Source organism: Battus philenor, unplaced genomic scaffold (genome assembly GCF_028537555.1).
Source record: "Battus philenor isolate CCGP_79_NKW_IND1 unplaced genomic scaffold, ilBatPhil1.0.hap1 SCAF_17, whole genome shotgun sequence".
Taxonomy (NCBI): domain Eukaryota; kingdom Metazoa; phylum Arthropoda; class Insecta; order Lepidoptera; family Papilionidae; genus Battus; species Battus philenor.
The window spans coordinates 8,174,520-8,191,206 of NW_027181679.1; the positions used below are offsets into that span (position 1 = coordinate 8,174,520).

General features: G+C 35.6%; 1 protein-coding gene across 1 annotated transcript in view; it reads left to right on the top strand.

Annotated features, from left to right (window-relative positions):
* LOC137919923 (dynein beta chain, ciliary-like) overlaps positions 1-16,687 on the top strand; it is a 65,003-nt gene that overhangs the window by 28,741 nt on the left and 19,575 nt on the right. The window contains exons 36-56 of the mRNA XM_068763145.1: positions 444-639; positions 1,318-1,528; positions 1,868-2,009; positions 3,127-3,283; positions 3,782-4,022; positions 4,763-4,964; positions 5,608-5,832; positions 6,044-6,382; positions 7,370-7,518; positions 8,252-8,470; positions 9,178-9,415; positions 10,098-10,290; positions 10,804-10,981; positions 11,064-11,192; positions 11,551-11,770; positions 12,667-12,828; positions 13,363-13,562; positions 14,090-14,256; positions 14,802-14,980; positions 15,166-15,243; positions 16,033-16,194. Coding sequence (XP_068619246.1) covers positions 444-639; positions 1,318-1,528; positions 1,868-2,009; positions 3,127-3,283; positions 3,782-4,022; positions 4,763-4,964; positions 5,608-5,832; positions 6,044-6,382; positions 7,370-7,518; positions 8,252-8,470; positions 9,178-9,415; positions 10,098-10,290; positions 10,804-10,981; positions 11,064-11,192; positions 11,551-11,770; positions 12,667-12,828; positions 13,363-13,562; positions 14,090-14,256; positions 14,802-14,980; positions 15,166-15,243; positions 16,033-16,194 — 3,987 coding nt within the window. The remainder of the gene's footprint in view (positions 1-443; positions 640-1,317; positions 1,529-1,867; positions 2,010-3,126; positions 3,284-3,781; positions 4,023-4,762; positions 4,965-5,607; positions 5,833-6,043; positions 6,383-7,369; positions 7,519-8,251; positions 8,471-9,177; positions 9,416-10,097; positions 10,291-10,803; positions 10,982-11,063; positions 11,193-11,550; positions 11,771-12,666; positions 12,829-13,362; positions 13,563-14,089; positions 14,257-14,801; positions 14,981-15,165; positions 15,244-16,032; positions 16,195-16,687) is intronic.

Genomic DNA, 16,687 nt, shown 5'->3' on the forward strand with positions numbered 1-16,687 from the left:
TTTTTCGATTAGTATGGATAGGTCTCACTACACGGATCTACAGGGTGTTTGATTATAAATCTAAAAGTTATAAAGGGTGAATGTATTGCTCGTTTATCAGAAAATGCTTCAAATCTTTTGTGCCTATTACCAATCACCTATATAAAGTGATCACTCTGAAATATGTTAAATTAATTTATTTTTCCTCCTGGAATGCGATGAGCCATTACCTTTTGTCAGTAGGTTAAGAACGGGACTGTTAGTAAATAATAATGAAATATAATAAATATTAATGAAAATTTTGAAAACATTTATTCTTATTATATCATTTTTTTTATCTCCGAAATTTTGGATAAGATAATGTATTGTATATACATTAATTGACAGCAAATAAGAATTAGTGTGCTATATAAATACATATATAAAATACATTAACACTTTTAAATCTGTTGCTCATGTACCAGGTGGAAGTGTGGTTGAATCGTGTGACAGACTGCATGCGACTGACGCTGCGCGACATTTTTGAGCACAGCGTCAAGTCGTATGAGGAGAAATCGCGTGACGAATGGGTTTTCGACTGGCCAGCACAACCCGCCCTTGTTGGCACGCAGATTTGGTGGACCACGGAGACCAACCAGGCCTTTGAGAAACTTGAAGAAGGTAATAATGAACGAGGACATTTATTATTTCCAGAATTTCTAAAAAAGTATTGATATCTACTAAAGTATTGTTATTAAAATAATCAAGGTCAGGGGAAGTCGCTGGATAGTGGCAGCGCAATACCAGTCGCCGTGGCAACATTTGCGGACTCTTGTCTTGCAGTAGGCGGCTGACATAATAATGATAATGTTATAAAAAAAACTAATAATTTTTTATTTATTTATTAACACTCTTATTGTACACCATACACAATAAATGGAGGGAAGAAAAGAAATTATTTCCAGAGAAAAAAGCCAATTTGATTTTGCTTGTTTACCTAACATCGACTTTATTGTGACTAAAAATCTTTCTATGGGCAAAGTGTACACTTTTACCATTGGCATATTAAAAAAATTAAAGAATGTTTGTGTGTCTACATTGTCATTTACCTCATAGAAGATGCACGCACACCTTGAGAATAATTTATTCGAATTCGGGCTGTTAAATGTTCATTAAATATGTAATTTCATATCCCTTTAATGTATATAGTTCGGCTGAGTCTTTTTCGCCTGTTTTTCTTAAATCTGTGGCATTTATTATCCGAACAGATGATAGACTCGTCATGAAGTAAATATAAAACGTCACCCACTCTGCAATTTTTAAGTGATTTTTTTCTTCAAAATTATCTTTCTTTATCAGGTTACGAAAACGCTCTTAAAGACTATCAGAAAAAGCAGATAGCGCAGTTGAATGCGCTCATTGTACTTCTACTAGGCGATTTAACTGTTGGAGATCGACAGAAGATCATGACGATTTGCACTATCGACGTGCACTCTCGGGACGTCGTTGCGAAACTAATAGTGGCGAAAGTGGAGAACTCTAATGCCTTTCAGTGGCAGAGTCAACTACGGTTCGTTCGTTTTTTAATTTTATATATATGTATATATATTTCTAATTTTATATAATTAATAGTGGCAGTTAAACGATAGTGGGCTCTTAACATGGTGCAAACAAGGAGACATTGCAGTCTTAAGGTTCTAGAGTGGAGACTACAGACCGGCAAGCACTGTGTAGGGCGTCCAACCACAAGGTGGGACAGATGAGCTCGTTTTGGTCATTGGAAGACGCTGGGAGCAGGCCGATGTTCAGCAGGAGACGTCTTATGGCTGAAATGATGATAATGAACATTTGTACTAATTGTGTATTTATGGGTTTTAAATACAAATATTTATGAGGAATATATTTCCAGACATCGTTGGGATCTGAACCTGAACAATTGTTTTGCCAATATCTGTGACGCGCAGTTTCTGTACGACTACGAGTACCTCGGTAACACACCGCGTCTCGTGATCACGCCGCTTACCGATCGCTGCTACATAACCCTAACACAGGTACTCATTTTCTTAACATGGATAAACGCTCTTTGGAATTTGCAGCTTCATCGGATTTCATTCAGGTACTCAAGATCATGGACTTCTTTGGGAGCGACAGTTTTTACCATCACACTATGAAATTGTTGTACCAAGTCTCAGTAAAGCGCGGAGAGATGGACTGAGGAACAAACAGACTGACGGAACGGAGCGGCTATACTCCACCACCGTCTCGTTACGTACATATTTAAAGGCGGGAAATCGATTTTGGTAGCACTATAGTTATTTCGTCGTATTAACACGTTCACTGCGGGCCCAATTTTGAAGAACTTTCAGCTGGTGCGGCTGAGGTCGAATCAGCCTCAAGCTGAACTTCCTAGTAGTGCGGTTGAGGCCTTTTCTGCCTCATGTTTCGGTTGAGTGTAAACAGCCGCCGCACTAGAGAGAAAACACAAGTTTTACGCGCCGCACCAGTGCAAAGTCTACCATGAGGCTGAATCGGCCTCAAGCCGCAGTGAACGTGTTAAGAAGATAGTGAGTTCTTGCAATCGCTTAGGCAGACCCTGCATAAGTTTCAAATCCTCTTAATTGTAGAATGCCGTCACGCTTAAACCAATTCGAGCAAATACTCAAATGTCCCATCCTGAGATCGAGATGCGTTCTTGACTCGCTGGACGACGCTATGACATTAGCACAAGCAAAACAAATGAAATTGATTGCCCGCACCATACAGGGAAAACGTTACGTTACGGCTTATATGTTCCAAAAGATATCTTAGGCTTTCCCTTTCTTAGTTTTAAATATAAAATAAAAATATATAAAATTAATCTTACTATAGCATTCAAGAGTTTTTAGTTAATCGATATTTCTGGAATTTGGTGTGTTGATTCAATTACATAATTAATATTATATTACATTATAATATCAACCATTTATTTTATTAAATAGGGGTTACTGTTGAGTTTCTGGCCAGCTGTTGTCATCAGATCAGCTTTCCGGGCCGGTGATGGAACTATTTCTAACGGCAACAAACTTGACATTTCTAAAGTGCTTGTAAAAGTTTACTTGAATAAAGAAAAATTGTGTTTAAATTAATTTACCTGATGTAATTTTTGATGTTTAATTAACTCATGTCTAGAGTCTTCACTTAATAATGGGTGGCGCTCCCGCGGGCCCGGCCGGCACGGGTAAAACGGAAACGACCAAAGATCTCGGACGCGCGCTGGGCATCATGGTCTATGTATTCAATTGCTCCGAGCAAATGGATTACAAGTCTTGCGGCAATATTTATAAAGGTAAACACATACGATGTCATAATTTGATCAAAAGTCATTAAACAGTATTTTGATTCAGAAAAGATAGTGATCATCTTCATCGATATTATTTAATTATACCCATGTTATAAATTATAATTAATTGTGTAATATATCTACTATGAATAAAAAATTGTTTTACTTTAACTTATTATTCGTACCATATATTTGATTCAATAATTTGAGTAGTAGTGTCTTTAAGACAAAAATTTTATAAAATCACGGTATTAACCGTTGCTTCTCGATACGTTTATGAAAATATCTAAATACGGTTTAAATGTAGACTAATAATCAAACGTCCATAAAACATGACCTATTTTCCCTGAATGAAAAAAGTCCAGTCCTTCCGAGTTTCTTTCACACGATCTACTCCTGACAGTCACCTGAATTGTTTGCAGGACCCGTCTTGACGACAATGAGAGATGCAAGTCATCCTATGTTGTATAACAAATGTTTGAATTTTAAGTTATAATTCCATAGGTCTGGCTCAAACTGGTGCATGGGGCTGTTTCGATGAGTTTAACCGTATCTCAGTGGAGGTGCTCTCTGTGGTGTCGGTGCAAGTAAAGTCCGTGCTGGACGCTATAAAAGCCAAGAAGAAGAAGTTTGATTTCATGGGCGAGACGATCGCGCTCATCCCCACCATTGGAATGTTCATCACCATGAATCCAGGCTACGCAGGCAGAACTGAACTGCCGGAGAATTTGAAAGCTCTGTTTCGGTAAGCTTGCACAAAATATTGTTTTGACCGGACACGTATAGAACATGAAAATAAATGCCTTATCTCGTAGATATAAAATGAGTTCAAGATGCGCACTCAGTGCCAAATTTTCAGGCAACATCGGTCATTTGCATTTGCAGACACGTTCTCTGGCTCATGTTATTTATACCTGTTTATCCTATGACTTGACTTATCTAACTAGTTCCTATCTAATTTATGATTTAAACATGTTGAATTTGTTGAACCAAAATCAAATACTAAACAGTTTATGAAAATTTATTAAACAATGTATGTCTGACTAATATAGTAATATACCAACAAGATGGAGTCAAACGCCTAATATGAGGGAAAAACGAGTTTCTGATAGGCAAGTTTATTAAAAAGCGCGAAGTTTTCATTTGCAGTTCAAGTGTCATATGCGATCTTAATCCTGATCAAATCGCTGAAACCTTTTTTGGTTCAATGCATACATCTTTGCTATATCATAAATGCATAACGAGTTAGTATGGGTGAATTAAATTCAAAGGTCATTAGATGATCAGATTATACTGACCTTTTCTTTCTTTTCTTTGGTTTATTTGCCCTTTATGTGTGAATTATTCATAATGACAAATTTTGTGGGAAGGGTCATGTTGGCATAACTACATTCATTTGTACAGTACTTAATAAGTCATAATCTTAATATCAGTGTAACTGTTGTTGATTGACAATAAATTGATTTGATGTATTGGTTTACACAGCCCTTGCGCCATGGTAGTTCCAGACTTTGAGTTGATCTGCGAAATCATGTTGGTTGCCGAGGGCTTCCAGGACGCGCGTCTCCTGGCGCGCAAGTTCATCACGCTGTACACGCTGTGCCGAGAGCTTCTGTCCAAACAGGATCACTATGATTGGGGCTTGCGTGCCATTAAGTCAGTGCTCGTCGTTGCAGGATCGCTAAAGGTTTGCTTTCAAACTAAACTAGGAATTATAGATATTATAGTACTGTAAGATTTGGGTATTAACCGATTAAATAAATGTTCTCTCTCTTGATCATCAACGTATCAAGGTAATAAAATGGATTTTCCAGTCAGGTTTCTCTCTCACGATCTCTAACGGCCCAGTCACTCCATTAAGCGACGCAAGGAGCATTACGAAAGCACTTGATTTTAGTTACTGTAATAAGATTTAAGTTAAATACTTTCAGTGCACTACTACCCATAAATTGGTGATTACAGGCGACCAGTTTTTCAAATGACGTAAATTATATTCAAGTCAGTTAGCTTTTCTCTTTTCCGTCTTCTAAAATGAGTCTTTTACGAATTAGTATCTTCAAACTGTCCAATACATCACCTCATTCCTATAATCTTACTTATCATCGTTTCAAACGTCGATCGTTCTTTGCTAGACGAAGGCCTCTCTCGTATATTTCCAATAGGACCAGTTGACTAAAATGCCAAATGACTTGCATCCAACGCCTTCAGGCGACCTTAATAATGTCTTCTATACATACTGTGTGCAGGCGTTCTACGTTACGCTAGCTAATCTGTGGGTCTCTCCACTCCAGAACCGTAATCTAATACAAAACATTTCTTACGATTATTAGAGAGGAGATCGACAAAGACCAGAAGACCAAGTGCTAATGCGAGCATTGCGAGATTTTAACATCCCAAAAATAGTAACGGAAGACTTGCCCGTGTTCATGGGGCTGATCGGAGATCTGTTCCCTGCATTGGATGTGCCACGAAAGAGAGACTTTGACTTTGAGAAAAATTTGTTCGACGGTGCGGTCTCTATGAAGCTACAGCCAGAAGCGGGATTTATATTAAAGGTGCGAAATGTTAATGTGTTTTTTTTTCTATTCTGGAGAATCTAGAATTTTCTAGGACTATCATGAATAAGATAATTGTAATCGAATGAATAGGTACAAACATAAAGACATTAACTTTTGACGTGTATCTGTATGAAAGTTTTTTAGCCTGTTAAGAATTTATATATTTTTTGATTACAATATGGTTTGAATATGATATAAAAAATTTCAGATGGTCCAACTGGTAGAACTATTCGCAGTCCGTCACTCCGTATTTATAGTAGGATTCGCAGGCACTGGCAAGTCTATGGTGTGGCAATGTCTGCATAAAACGTATCAGATGTTGAAGCTGAAGCCGTTCTATAACGATCTGGACCCGAAAGCGGTCACCAACGATGAACTATTTGGAGTCATCAACCCGGCTACCAGGGAGTGGCGCGACGGTTTGTTCTCGACCATAATGCGGGACATGGCCAATATGCCTGGCGACGGGCCCAAGTGGATTGTACTCGATGGTGATATTGATCCTATGTGGATCGAAAGTCTTAATACATTGATGGATGATAATAAGGTATATAACATGAGCACATTTTACTTTACATTCAAATTAAATTCTTTATTTATTCAATTTATTCTGTTCGAGTGATTTTAGGCAGTTTTTATTGTAATTTGTTTTATTGAGATGGACACCTTTCTTGACCTGGGCTCTCACTTTTGGCCGCATTGGCAAGCTAGTAGTAGCTCTACGATCTATGGAGAGAATTTCTCTACGAAATAGATACACATAGAAATAGGATTAGAACAGATGTAAATAGGATTAGAAATGGAGTTATCTGTAGATGAAAGATGGTCCAACAGCATACGTCTTACTGCTGAAATAAGGGAAACAAAGAATACGTTGAATATGATGGTACGTAGTGTTAAAAATATACAAGATAATATAATAATAAAAAACTGGAAGTAATCACTATGAAAGATCCGTAGTTGATAATATAATGGATATATACATAAATGTTTGCATAACTTACGCTTTGTAATACGTGAGATTGGATTGTAAAAGTAATAATTATATAAATTCAAAAGAAGAATTTTAGCATACATTATCTCACCATTTACTCTAAAATGATAATGATAACCTGGTACAAAAAGAATAATTTAGTATAAATATATTAATGAAAGTAATAAGAATAAATGTGTTGCGATCACAATAGATAGGGGATAGAGGAGCATTGCTGTAAAATAATAAGAAAGAAGATTTTTATTGTTGGCTTAGCTTAAAATTAATACAGGCAACATATTATAAGACTAACAATGCAGCTTAACCCGTTTTACAGCGCTAATTTTTAGTAAGGGACACAGTTATTTGTATTTTTGTATTTTTATGGACGGACGTTACTTCTTGCAATCGTAACTAATAATGGAATTTGTTAATAAAACACATAAAACCAAATACAAAGCAACAATCAAGTATTCCTAACAAAACTCGATAGTAAATTGAGGTAAAGAGTATATAAACTATTCATTTAGACGTTGTAACATGTCTAAATTGTATCTGTAGGTGCTCACACTGGCCAGTAACGAACGCATAGCCCTGACGAAATCAATGCGGCTTTTATTCGAGATCGCATCGCTACGCACCGCAACGCCTGCTACTGTCTCACGCGCTGGTATACTCTACATCAATCCGCAGGATCTTGGATGGAATCCGTACGTACTTACACAGGCCGTAAATAGTGCTATAATTAAAAATAAACAAGATATTACTTTTAAATTAGGAATCTGTCATTTTATATAATTGTTTGTTGTGTGTTCTTATTTTAGCGCCAATATATTGTAAAATATTTTGTATTAAATAATAGATTTGGGTGATAAAGAGAACCGAATCGCTGTGATTGCATTACAAAAAAGAGGTATAGTGCCAAACATAAGAGTGAGAACATGAGATTTTTTTTACGATTAAGCCATATTTTTAGAAACAAAATGACCGTATTTATGCGATAAGTTTTAAAGAAGCTTACCAATTAGTCAACATTAGGCATTATCCGACTTCGGTGATGGTTTGGTCGGGAGCTATGAAGGAATGACTGAGCTAAATTTTTGTGAAAAAGGTATCAAAATATCCGCACAAGTTTATTTTGAGAAGGTAGTCAAACTCCTTGAAAACTTGGGAATCGTGTATACGTAAATCGTTCATACATTTTCAATATCATCATTTTAGCCATAAGTCATTCACTGCTAGACATAAGCTTCTTCCATGGATTTCCAGTAGAACCGGTTGGAAGTGATCTGTATCTAGATTCTTCCGACGATCTTGGCGGGATCGTCAGTTCACCTTGTGGTAACATTTTACCAATTTGGCAATCCAAGTGCGTAAGTTTGTATCATTTATTTATTACGCGAATTTTTCTCTCTCGACTGTCAATTTATTTTTACTTTAAAGATTTGTGGCGTCGTGGATCGAAACTAATCGTGACGACGAATCGGAGAAGGCGATGCTGACGGTGATGTTCGACAAATACATCCCTCCACTGCTGGAGACCAGCAAGAAGTACAAGCGCATCACACCACTTACCGACTTGCAGCAAATACAGCTCACTTGCTACCTCCTAGAGTGCTTCCTCAACAAGACTCTGCTGCCTTCCGAATGCCCAAAAGAATGGTTAGCTGATACATTTCCATGTTTTTGTATCTAGTTCTACTTTAAGTAATTTTGTTAATTAAGAGGAACGTTTCGACGTTCGCAAGAGCACACATCTTTAAATTTTACCACAGAATACCCTTAGTTAAACAATACTAACAATTCTGAGTCTGAGTTAATTACCATAAAATTTTCTGTTGTGTTAAAAATATCCAGGTATAATGATTGTTATGAATACATCAGGCATATCGCAGTTTAGTTCTTTTGCTTAATTAAATAATAAACTTTATCATGCCAGAATTTCTGCATTATTTAAAATTTATATATAATTTTAATGCAAACCTCTAATAATCAATAAATGATCATTTCTATTTATAACATTATTTTTCACAGTAATGGGGTGATTCGTATCTACTTTACTGCTATTGATTATTTTTTTAAATGACTTAATATATGAATAAATAAATATAGAAAGCGAAAACTAAATTCGGTGTAATCGCATATTGTACTATTGCTTTAAATGCCAACGGGCAATTCGACAAAAATCATACCCTTAGAATATGGTATGTTCCATTGGTTCCGTAACATTTATTTTATAGTAAGGAATTACGGTAACGTTTTCACTGCTATTTTACAATAGAAATACACGGCCTTTGCTAATATATTAATTATGTAAAAACTGTTTTATATGTATTTAAAGCTAGTAAGATTCAATGATTAATTTTAAGGTACGAAACGTACTTCGTTTTCGCGGTGGTGTGGGGCTTCGGTTCCGCGCTGTTCCAAGACCAGCTGGTGGATTGGCGTAACGAATTCAGTAAATGGTTCTGCAACGAGTTCAAACAGATCAAGTTCCCGTTATCCGGCAATGTATTTAGTTTCTTCATAGACCCCGAGACTAAGAAGTTTTTGCCCTGGTCCGAGAAGGTGGAGTCTTTCGAATTGGACCCAGATTTACCTTTACAGGTGCATATTTTATATTTGGTAAAGTGCCTTAATTCATTTTCTTTAGCTCTGACACACAAGTCTCTTTTAGGTATGGTAATCTATTTAGAGGTACGGCTATAAATCACTCTCAGTATAGATAAAGCTCAAATATTGGATTTAAAATAAATATCCGATGGTGATGTCATGTAATTCACACAAGATACGTGACTGCCTGGAATCGAACCTGCGACCTATGCCACTGGGGTGTCATTGTACTTATTATTACTATTTATTAATTTCAAATAGGTAAACCAATAAAAATAAATGAGTAAAAAATAAATGTATTTGCATATTGTATATGTTATTATAATATATGACTTATGTTATTATAAATTTACGAGACGTTTTAAAACGTTTTAGGCTTTAAAAGATAGAAAAATTAAATCATCGAAATTATTCACAGCAATGAATTTCTATGACATATCCTTAGGGCTATTAAAACTTTAAATTATTACTATATTTATTGCTTTGATTGTGATTCTAAGTTGTTTAGTGTATGTTTTAGAGTATAACTATTCAAAATTTCTGTAGTATGTTTTATAAATATTACCCTCAACGCCCTATATATTTGAGTGCAAGACAATAATTGTTATTATTATTACAAAATTTATTACAGCAATTTTTATAATCTTAGGAATGTATTTGTATATTTTTAACGCAGTCGTGCCTCGTGTCCACTTCGGAGACGACTCGAATTAGGTTCTTCATGGATCTGCTAATTGCGAAGCAGAAGCCCCTGATGCTGGTGGGTGCGGCGGGCAGCGGCAAGACGGTCAGCGTTGCCGCCAAGTTAAACTCTTTGCCCGACTCCTATGCGCTCACCAGTGTGCCGCTCAACTTCTACACCACTTCTGGTCAGTGTAATTTAAAAAAAAGGTTTGACTGTTTTGATAACAAAAGAATTGTTTTATAATTTTTTATTTATTTGTTACAAAAATACATTTTTACTGGTAATAACTTAATGTAATATTATATCTATTAATTAAAGTAACTATTAGAATATATCTCCATTGAAAGTATAGAATGATACCATATATAAATAGTAAAAGTTTTAAAGGGGCGAGTCTATAGTTAATTTAAGCACCACCTATTTACAATCACCCTGTATAAAGCGATCACTTTGAAACGTGTTGGTAAACATTAAAAAAAAAATTAAAACGAAGTAATCCCAATTTTTTAAAAAAATTCTTACTATTTTATCATTGCGTTTTTTATTATTTCTCTATTTATTTTCGAATGGGTGGGACACGGTTTATTATGCATATTTTATTAATTGACAGTAAATGAGTTGTACATTAACCACTTAAGCTTTTACACCTATTTGTAATCACCGTGTAAAAACAACTTTTGTTGTTGATTCTTAACAGAAATGATTCAGAAAGTTCTGGAGAAGCCATTAGAGAAAAAGTCTGGCCGCAACTTCGGTCCGCCGGGCAGCAAGTTTATGATCTACTTCGTTGATGACATGAACATGCCCGAAGTGGACACGTACGGCACGGTGCAGCCACACACGCTCATCCGCCAGTTCATGGACTACAAACATTGGTCTCGTGCTATTACACTAAATTTAAAAATTAGATGCTAATTGTGTAAATAAATGATTTAATTAAAATATTTAAATCTTCAGGTACGACAGACAGAAGTTGTCGCTGAAAGAGATATCGAATTGCATGTTCGTGTCGTGTATGAATCCAACGGCCGGTTCTTTCACAATCGATTCTCGTTTACAGAGACATTTTTGTACTTTCGCTGTCAGGTAAACTATATTCAAATTAAAAATATATTTATTTAAAAAGACGTTAGTGCGCACTTTTGAATCGACAATTGTTATAGCATTGTTAGTAGTAAGCTACCATCTGCTCGAAATGTTGATCTGCTGAGAAGAGACAACCAAAAACTCAACAGTTGCTCTTTATAGATGAAATTTAACAGTGTTTGATGTATATATTATAATGTCATCCATGTAAATGAGTCAATGATGAAGGGCTTTCTTAAAAGATTACCCTAGATGTCTGGTCTCGCACGACCTTAACTATGTCGTCAACAATATATAATTATAATAAACTGATTACGAGTGAATTAACCATTATATGGTTATTTTCTAATATCTGCAGCTTTCCAGCACTCGAGGCGTGTTTCCATATCTACAAGCAGATCTTGTCGCAGCATCTTGCAAACCCACTCAATAAGTTTGGTCCCGGCGTGCAACGTTTCGTAGACACAATCGTCAACACGGCCCTCAGTCTTCATAACAAACTCGCGTCCACATTCCTGCCAACCGCAGTCAAGTTCCACTACATTTTCAACTTGCGCGACCTGTCCAACATATTTCAAGTAAGTTTAAAATGTAAATTGTTATTTATACCAATTTATCAGGGACAACGCTCTGGTAGGTTTCATTTTTAGCCTTTGATAGTTTATTTGTATCTATTGGATTATGATTTTTGGTTTTATTCATGGAACTCATTCTCAAAGAGCAATTTTCAAGAGCCGCATGTTCTACTTGCAAGAATGTATTTATTTTACCATTTATTCGTGTTATTGTACCCATACAACAGTTTTAAACTATGTCCAATTTATAAGAAATAGATCATATTCGTCGTTATTCCGACCATAGGAGGTCTGCAGCTGGACATAGGCCTCGTCCTTAGATTTTCGATATAATCGGTTGAAAGCGGCCTTTGTAAAGTCGTCTAGCCCACCTTGTGGATGTTCTACGCCATGCTTGCCGGAAGTCTTCTATAAATGTAATAATTATCTACACAAACTTGTCAAAGACGTTGCTCTGGCGTTTAATTTTTAGCCTAAGACCGTTTGTTATATAGCACACTTTAGTTTCGGTTTACTTAATTTTTTTTTACTCTGCTTATACACTGTCCTAAACAGTGAGTCAGATAACTAGTTTTAACCATGAAAACTTATGCTAAACTTAAGTGACGCGAGCTCTACTTTCGAGAATGTATATATTTTAGCATTTATTCGTATTGCCACTGTTATCTACACAAAAAATTTCGGCCATTTACAAATATAAAAAATATTCAGTGATCATTACCTTCATCCTCACAGATGATAGATGGCCAATGCAAGGCATAGGCTTATCCAGAAGATCGCAATGATGACCAGTCTCGGATTGTCCGCTTACAGCGACTTATTACTTAGTGAAAAATTATTCTATACGAACATTTTATTAAATATTCTGATAATCGTATATCACGTTTAAAATTTTGTAGGGTATCCTGTTCACGACAGGCGATGTGATTAAAGCTTCGTCGGATTTGATTCGCTTGTGGATGCACGAGGCTACGCGCGTTTATTCTGACAAGTTGGTCGACGATGCAGACAATGATACCTTCAATAAGCTCATTGCAGAGGTTATTAAGAAGAACTGCGAGGTAAACTGTACATTATTTAAAACATATTAATCATTACTCTCTAACATATGATATTTGGTACAAGAATCTAGTTTCGATTTTGTCCATCTCCATATAAAGCAATATTGATACATACCTTTTCTATTGGTGGCAGATTTAGAACGATGTTAAGATATTTGATCAAACGTAGAAATCTAAACAGTACAAAAGCCTAAATTCGTATCTTTAAGTTGAAGGATGTCAATATAGAGTTGTTCAATCTAATTAGAGTTTTTTTGTGTCGAATTGGGTTATTCTAGCTGTCTTTCTTCTCATAATGTACACAAGTGGTCATTATAGATTATTCCATGTGAATAATAACACAAGAAAATTATTAAATGAATGAGTTGGAAACTTAAAAAAATTAAACAACATATTTATTCAAATACATTGGTATATCCACGAATTTTATTACACACATACATTTGTAAAGCCATTTACACGTATTGGGTTATTTTTATTTAAGTTTATAGCGTATTATAAAATTTTAGTATAACTGGATATTCTCTTGTCCAGGACTTGGACGAAAATGTTGTTTTTGCAAAGCCCTTGATTTATTGCCACTTTGCGGAAGGCATTGGTGATCCCAAATACAACCCCATCCGCGATTGGCCTCAAATTAAACGGCTGCTAGACGAGTCGCTCTCTTCGTACAACGACCTGGTTGCTACAATGAACCTCGTTCTCTTTGAAGATGCTATGTATCACATATGTCGGTAAGTAGTAATTAATATTGTAAAAGTTTCGTGCTTTTATTGATTTTGCTGCTGGCGAATAAAAAGTTTTAATATTAGAAACTACGCAGCCAGGCATAGGCTTTCCCAAAGATCGCCACAATGACAAATAAATAACATTAAACTGCTGTACTGCGCCGTAGGTATATTCGCGAGGCGAGAGTCACAATGCGGCTGCGGAGCTTATGTTCTTTTTTTCATCCTCTCCCATCCTCATGTTTTCACATTTTTTTACTTGTCATTAGGAACGTTTAGTTTTGCAAATTTCCTCAACGTTGAACATTAACTGGGCGAGCGAGTCGCCATAGATTCTTTCACTTCTTTACTAATCATGTAAAGTCATCATCATCATTTTAACCGTAAAACGTCCACTGTTGAAGCCATAGATTTCTTATGGGACCGGTTAAAAGCACCCTGCATCCAGCATCTTTCAACAGCCTATAGAAGATCATCTATACATTTTGCGTGTCTAATTAAGTTTAAAAGCAAGACATAAATTTCCTTGACAGTATAAATCGCATCTTGGAATCACCACGTGGCAACGCATTGCTGATCGGTGTAGGAGGGTCCGGCAAGCAATCTCTCTCTCGGCTGTCTGCATTTATCTCCTCACTCGAGGTGTTCCAGATCCAACTCCGAAAAGGCTACAGCAGCAACGACCTTAAAGTCGATCTGGGTAAGAAGTATTTTCGGTTGTTGAAATATTAATCTCAATTAGGGCAGGAAATAAAAATATTGATTATCGTGCATTTATTTTTAATTTAGATTTGCAGAGTATTCTTTGATTTTACGGAATTTTAGGATTCATTTTTATATATAAGTAGTCCAGGTATATTTAGCATTCGCAGCCTTTTCATATCTATCTATTTCTGTTTGTTTATAATTTTGGTATAAGTTATTTGGTCACGAATTATAAAACTAAATGGTTTAATGGCTTTAAATACCAACTACTGCCATATTTTCACAACGAGAGAATGCATTAAATAGATAAAAAACTAATTTGGTTTTGCGTTTCCAATGGCCCTTTCTCTGCATCAGCATTTAAACGACTATATTTTTATGCAGAAGTCACTAAAATTTTATTATAAATGGTTTTTAGATATTGTCGGATTTTCCAAACAAATTTTCTTAATAAATAGTAGCGGATTATTTATTAGATTTTACAACCACAATTATGCTGCTTCTATCCATATTTTCTAATTTTACTTTTTATTGTTTCAGCCGCACTGTATATTAAAGCAGGCTTGAAGAATATAGGAAACATGTTCCTCATGACAGACGCCCAGGTGGCAGAAGAAAGGTTTCTGGTTCTTATCAACGACTTACTTGCTTCCGGTGAAATACCCGAGCTTCTCGCTGACGATGAAATCGAAAATATTATTAATGGAGTCCGGGGAGAGGTGCACTTTTATCGAATATTTTCCAAAAAATTAAATTACGTTTTCGTCATTAGAAACATAATTTACAAATATAATGAAAATTATGTTAACTATGTATTATAATCCATAAAAGTTTTTAGACAGAGTAAAATTGATTTTATGATTAAGAGAAGATTGATACGATCACTCATTGTTCTGATTTACAGACGAAAGCCACCGGAATTCCAGATACACGTGAAAATTGTTGGAAATTTTTCATCAACCGCGTACGAACCATGTTGAAGGTACATTTTATCTAAAATTAAAGAAAAATTGGTCATACTTATAACTTGTTAGTGATTTCACTTAACTCAAAATAGATTCTGTAACACATAGTTTTTATCCTAAGTCTCTTTAGTCCAGTAATTCCATTATAGTGCTACGACGATTGGCTGACTGACGAAACAGAATAGCCGAGTCTTCTTCGTCTCGCCGCATGTTTACTTGAGATGCGGTACAGTGGTTTTAGTTGCACTAACTGGAGCGGTTTAACAAACAAACACCTTGCCCCTTGCATATTGTTTTACTTGAAGATACAAGAGTTGCTAGATAATATGCAGACGACCGATTGCGAAATAAAAGTTTTTTTTAAATCCATACTTCAAAGTCAAACAGTTTTTAAAAGGTCGTCGGTAAACGCTAATATATAGGCCGCTCCCAACCGGAACTATTAGACATATATGGGGAAGGTCTATCAAATTCAGATCAAAATCGAATTTCGAACAGTCAATCTTCAAGTATTATCTGTCCTTTAGGAAAATACCACCGGCTCTGAAAGCACTTCTGTTCAGAAGAGCCGGCGAGTATCTCAACTATTGTTCTTTTCAAATAAAGTTTTATAATGAGTCCATGGCAATAATTAGCTTCTCAGTGAGAATCATTAACTTTTAATTTCACACGTTAACATCACTTCTTGGATACGATTTTAAATTTCTCCAAAAGGTATGTCTCGCGGTGGACGTACTACGGCTGAAATAATGTTAAAAATAAAAACAAATTCTTGTGCATTCCGTGCAAATATTGTGTCAATGTAGGTGGTGTTGTGTTTCTCACCGGTGGGCGCGACACTGCGCGTGCGCGCACGCAAGTTCCCCTCCATAGTAAACTGCACCGCCATCAACTGGTTCCACGAGTGGCCGCAAGATGCGCTGCGTTCCGTCTCCAAACGCTTTATCTCCGAAGTTCGATCACTGCCGGTTAGATATTGCTATTATTTATTTCTGTTTTTAGATTGATTAAATGAAAGTTATTTTGAAAAAAAAAATGGTAGCCTCTCCAGTATAACTTTGAACCGTTTTTAAAATTTTTCGAAGATTTTAGCGCTATAATGTAAATAATAAACCTCGCTAATGAGTGTAATGATGGTACAAAAGTTTTTAAAAAGGCCGCGTTTGTATTCATCGCTATATGAAAAAACTTCATTTTTCATTTCATCAAATTTGGAAACTATTTGCGGCAAAAAATTGTTTCGATTGGAGAAAATTCTAATATTCAGTTTTAATATTCCTTTCATAAAACAAACATTATTGTACAGTCCATATGTTCCAAACTTGAATCAACAGTTTGGAACCCTTTTTATAAGTTACATATTAACTACATTAGACGTATATTTAACAAATTTATTAAATAGTCAAATAACGTATCATTCTCAGAAAACTTGAAATGAAAAAATTAACTTGTTTAAATTTT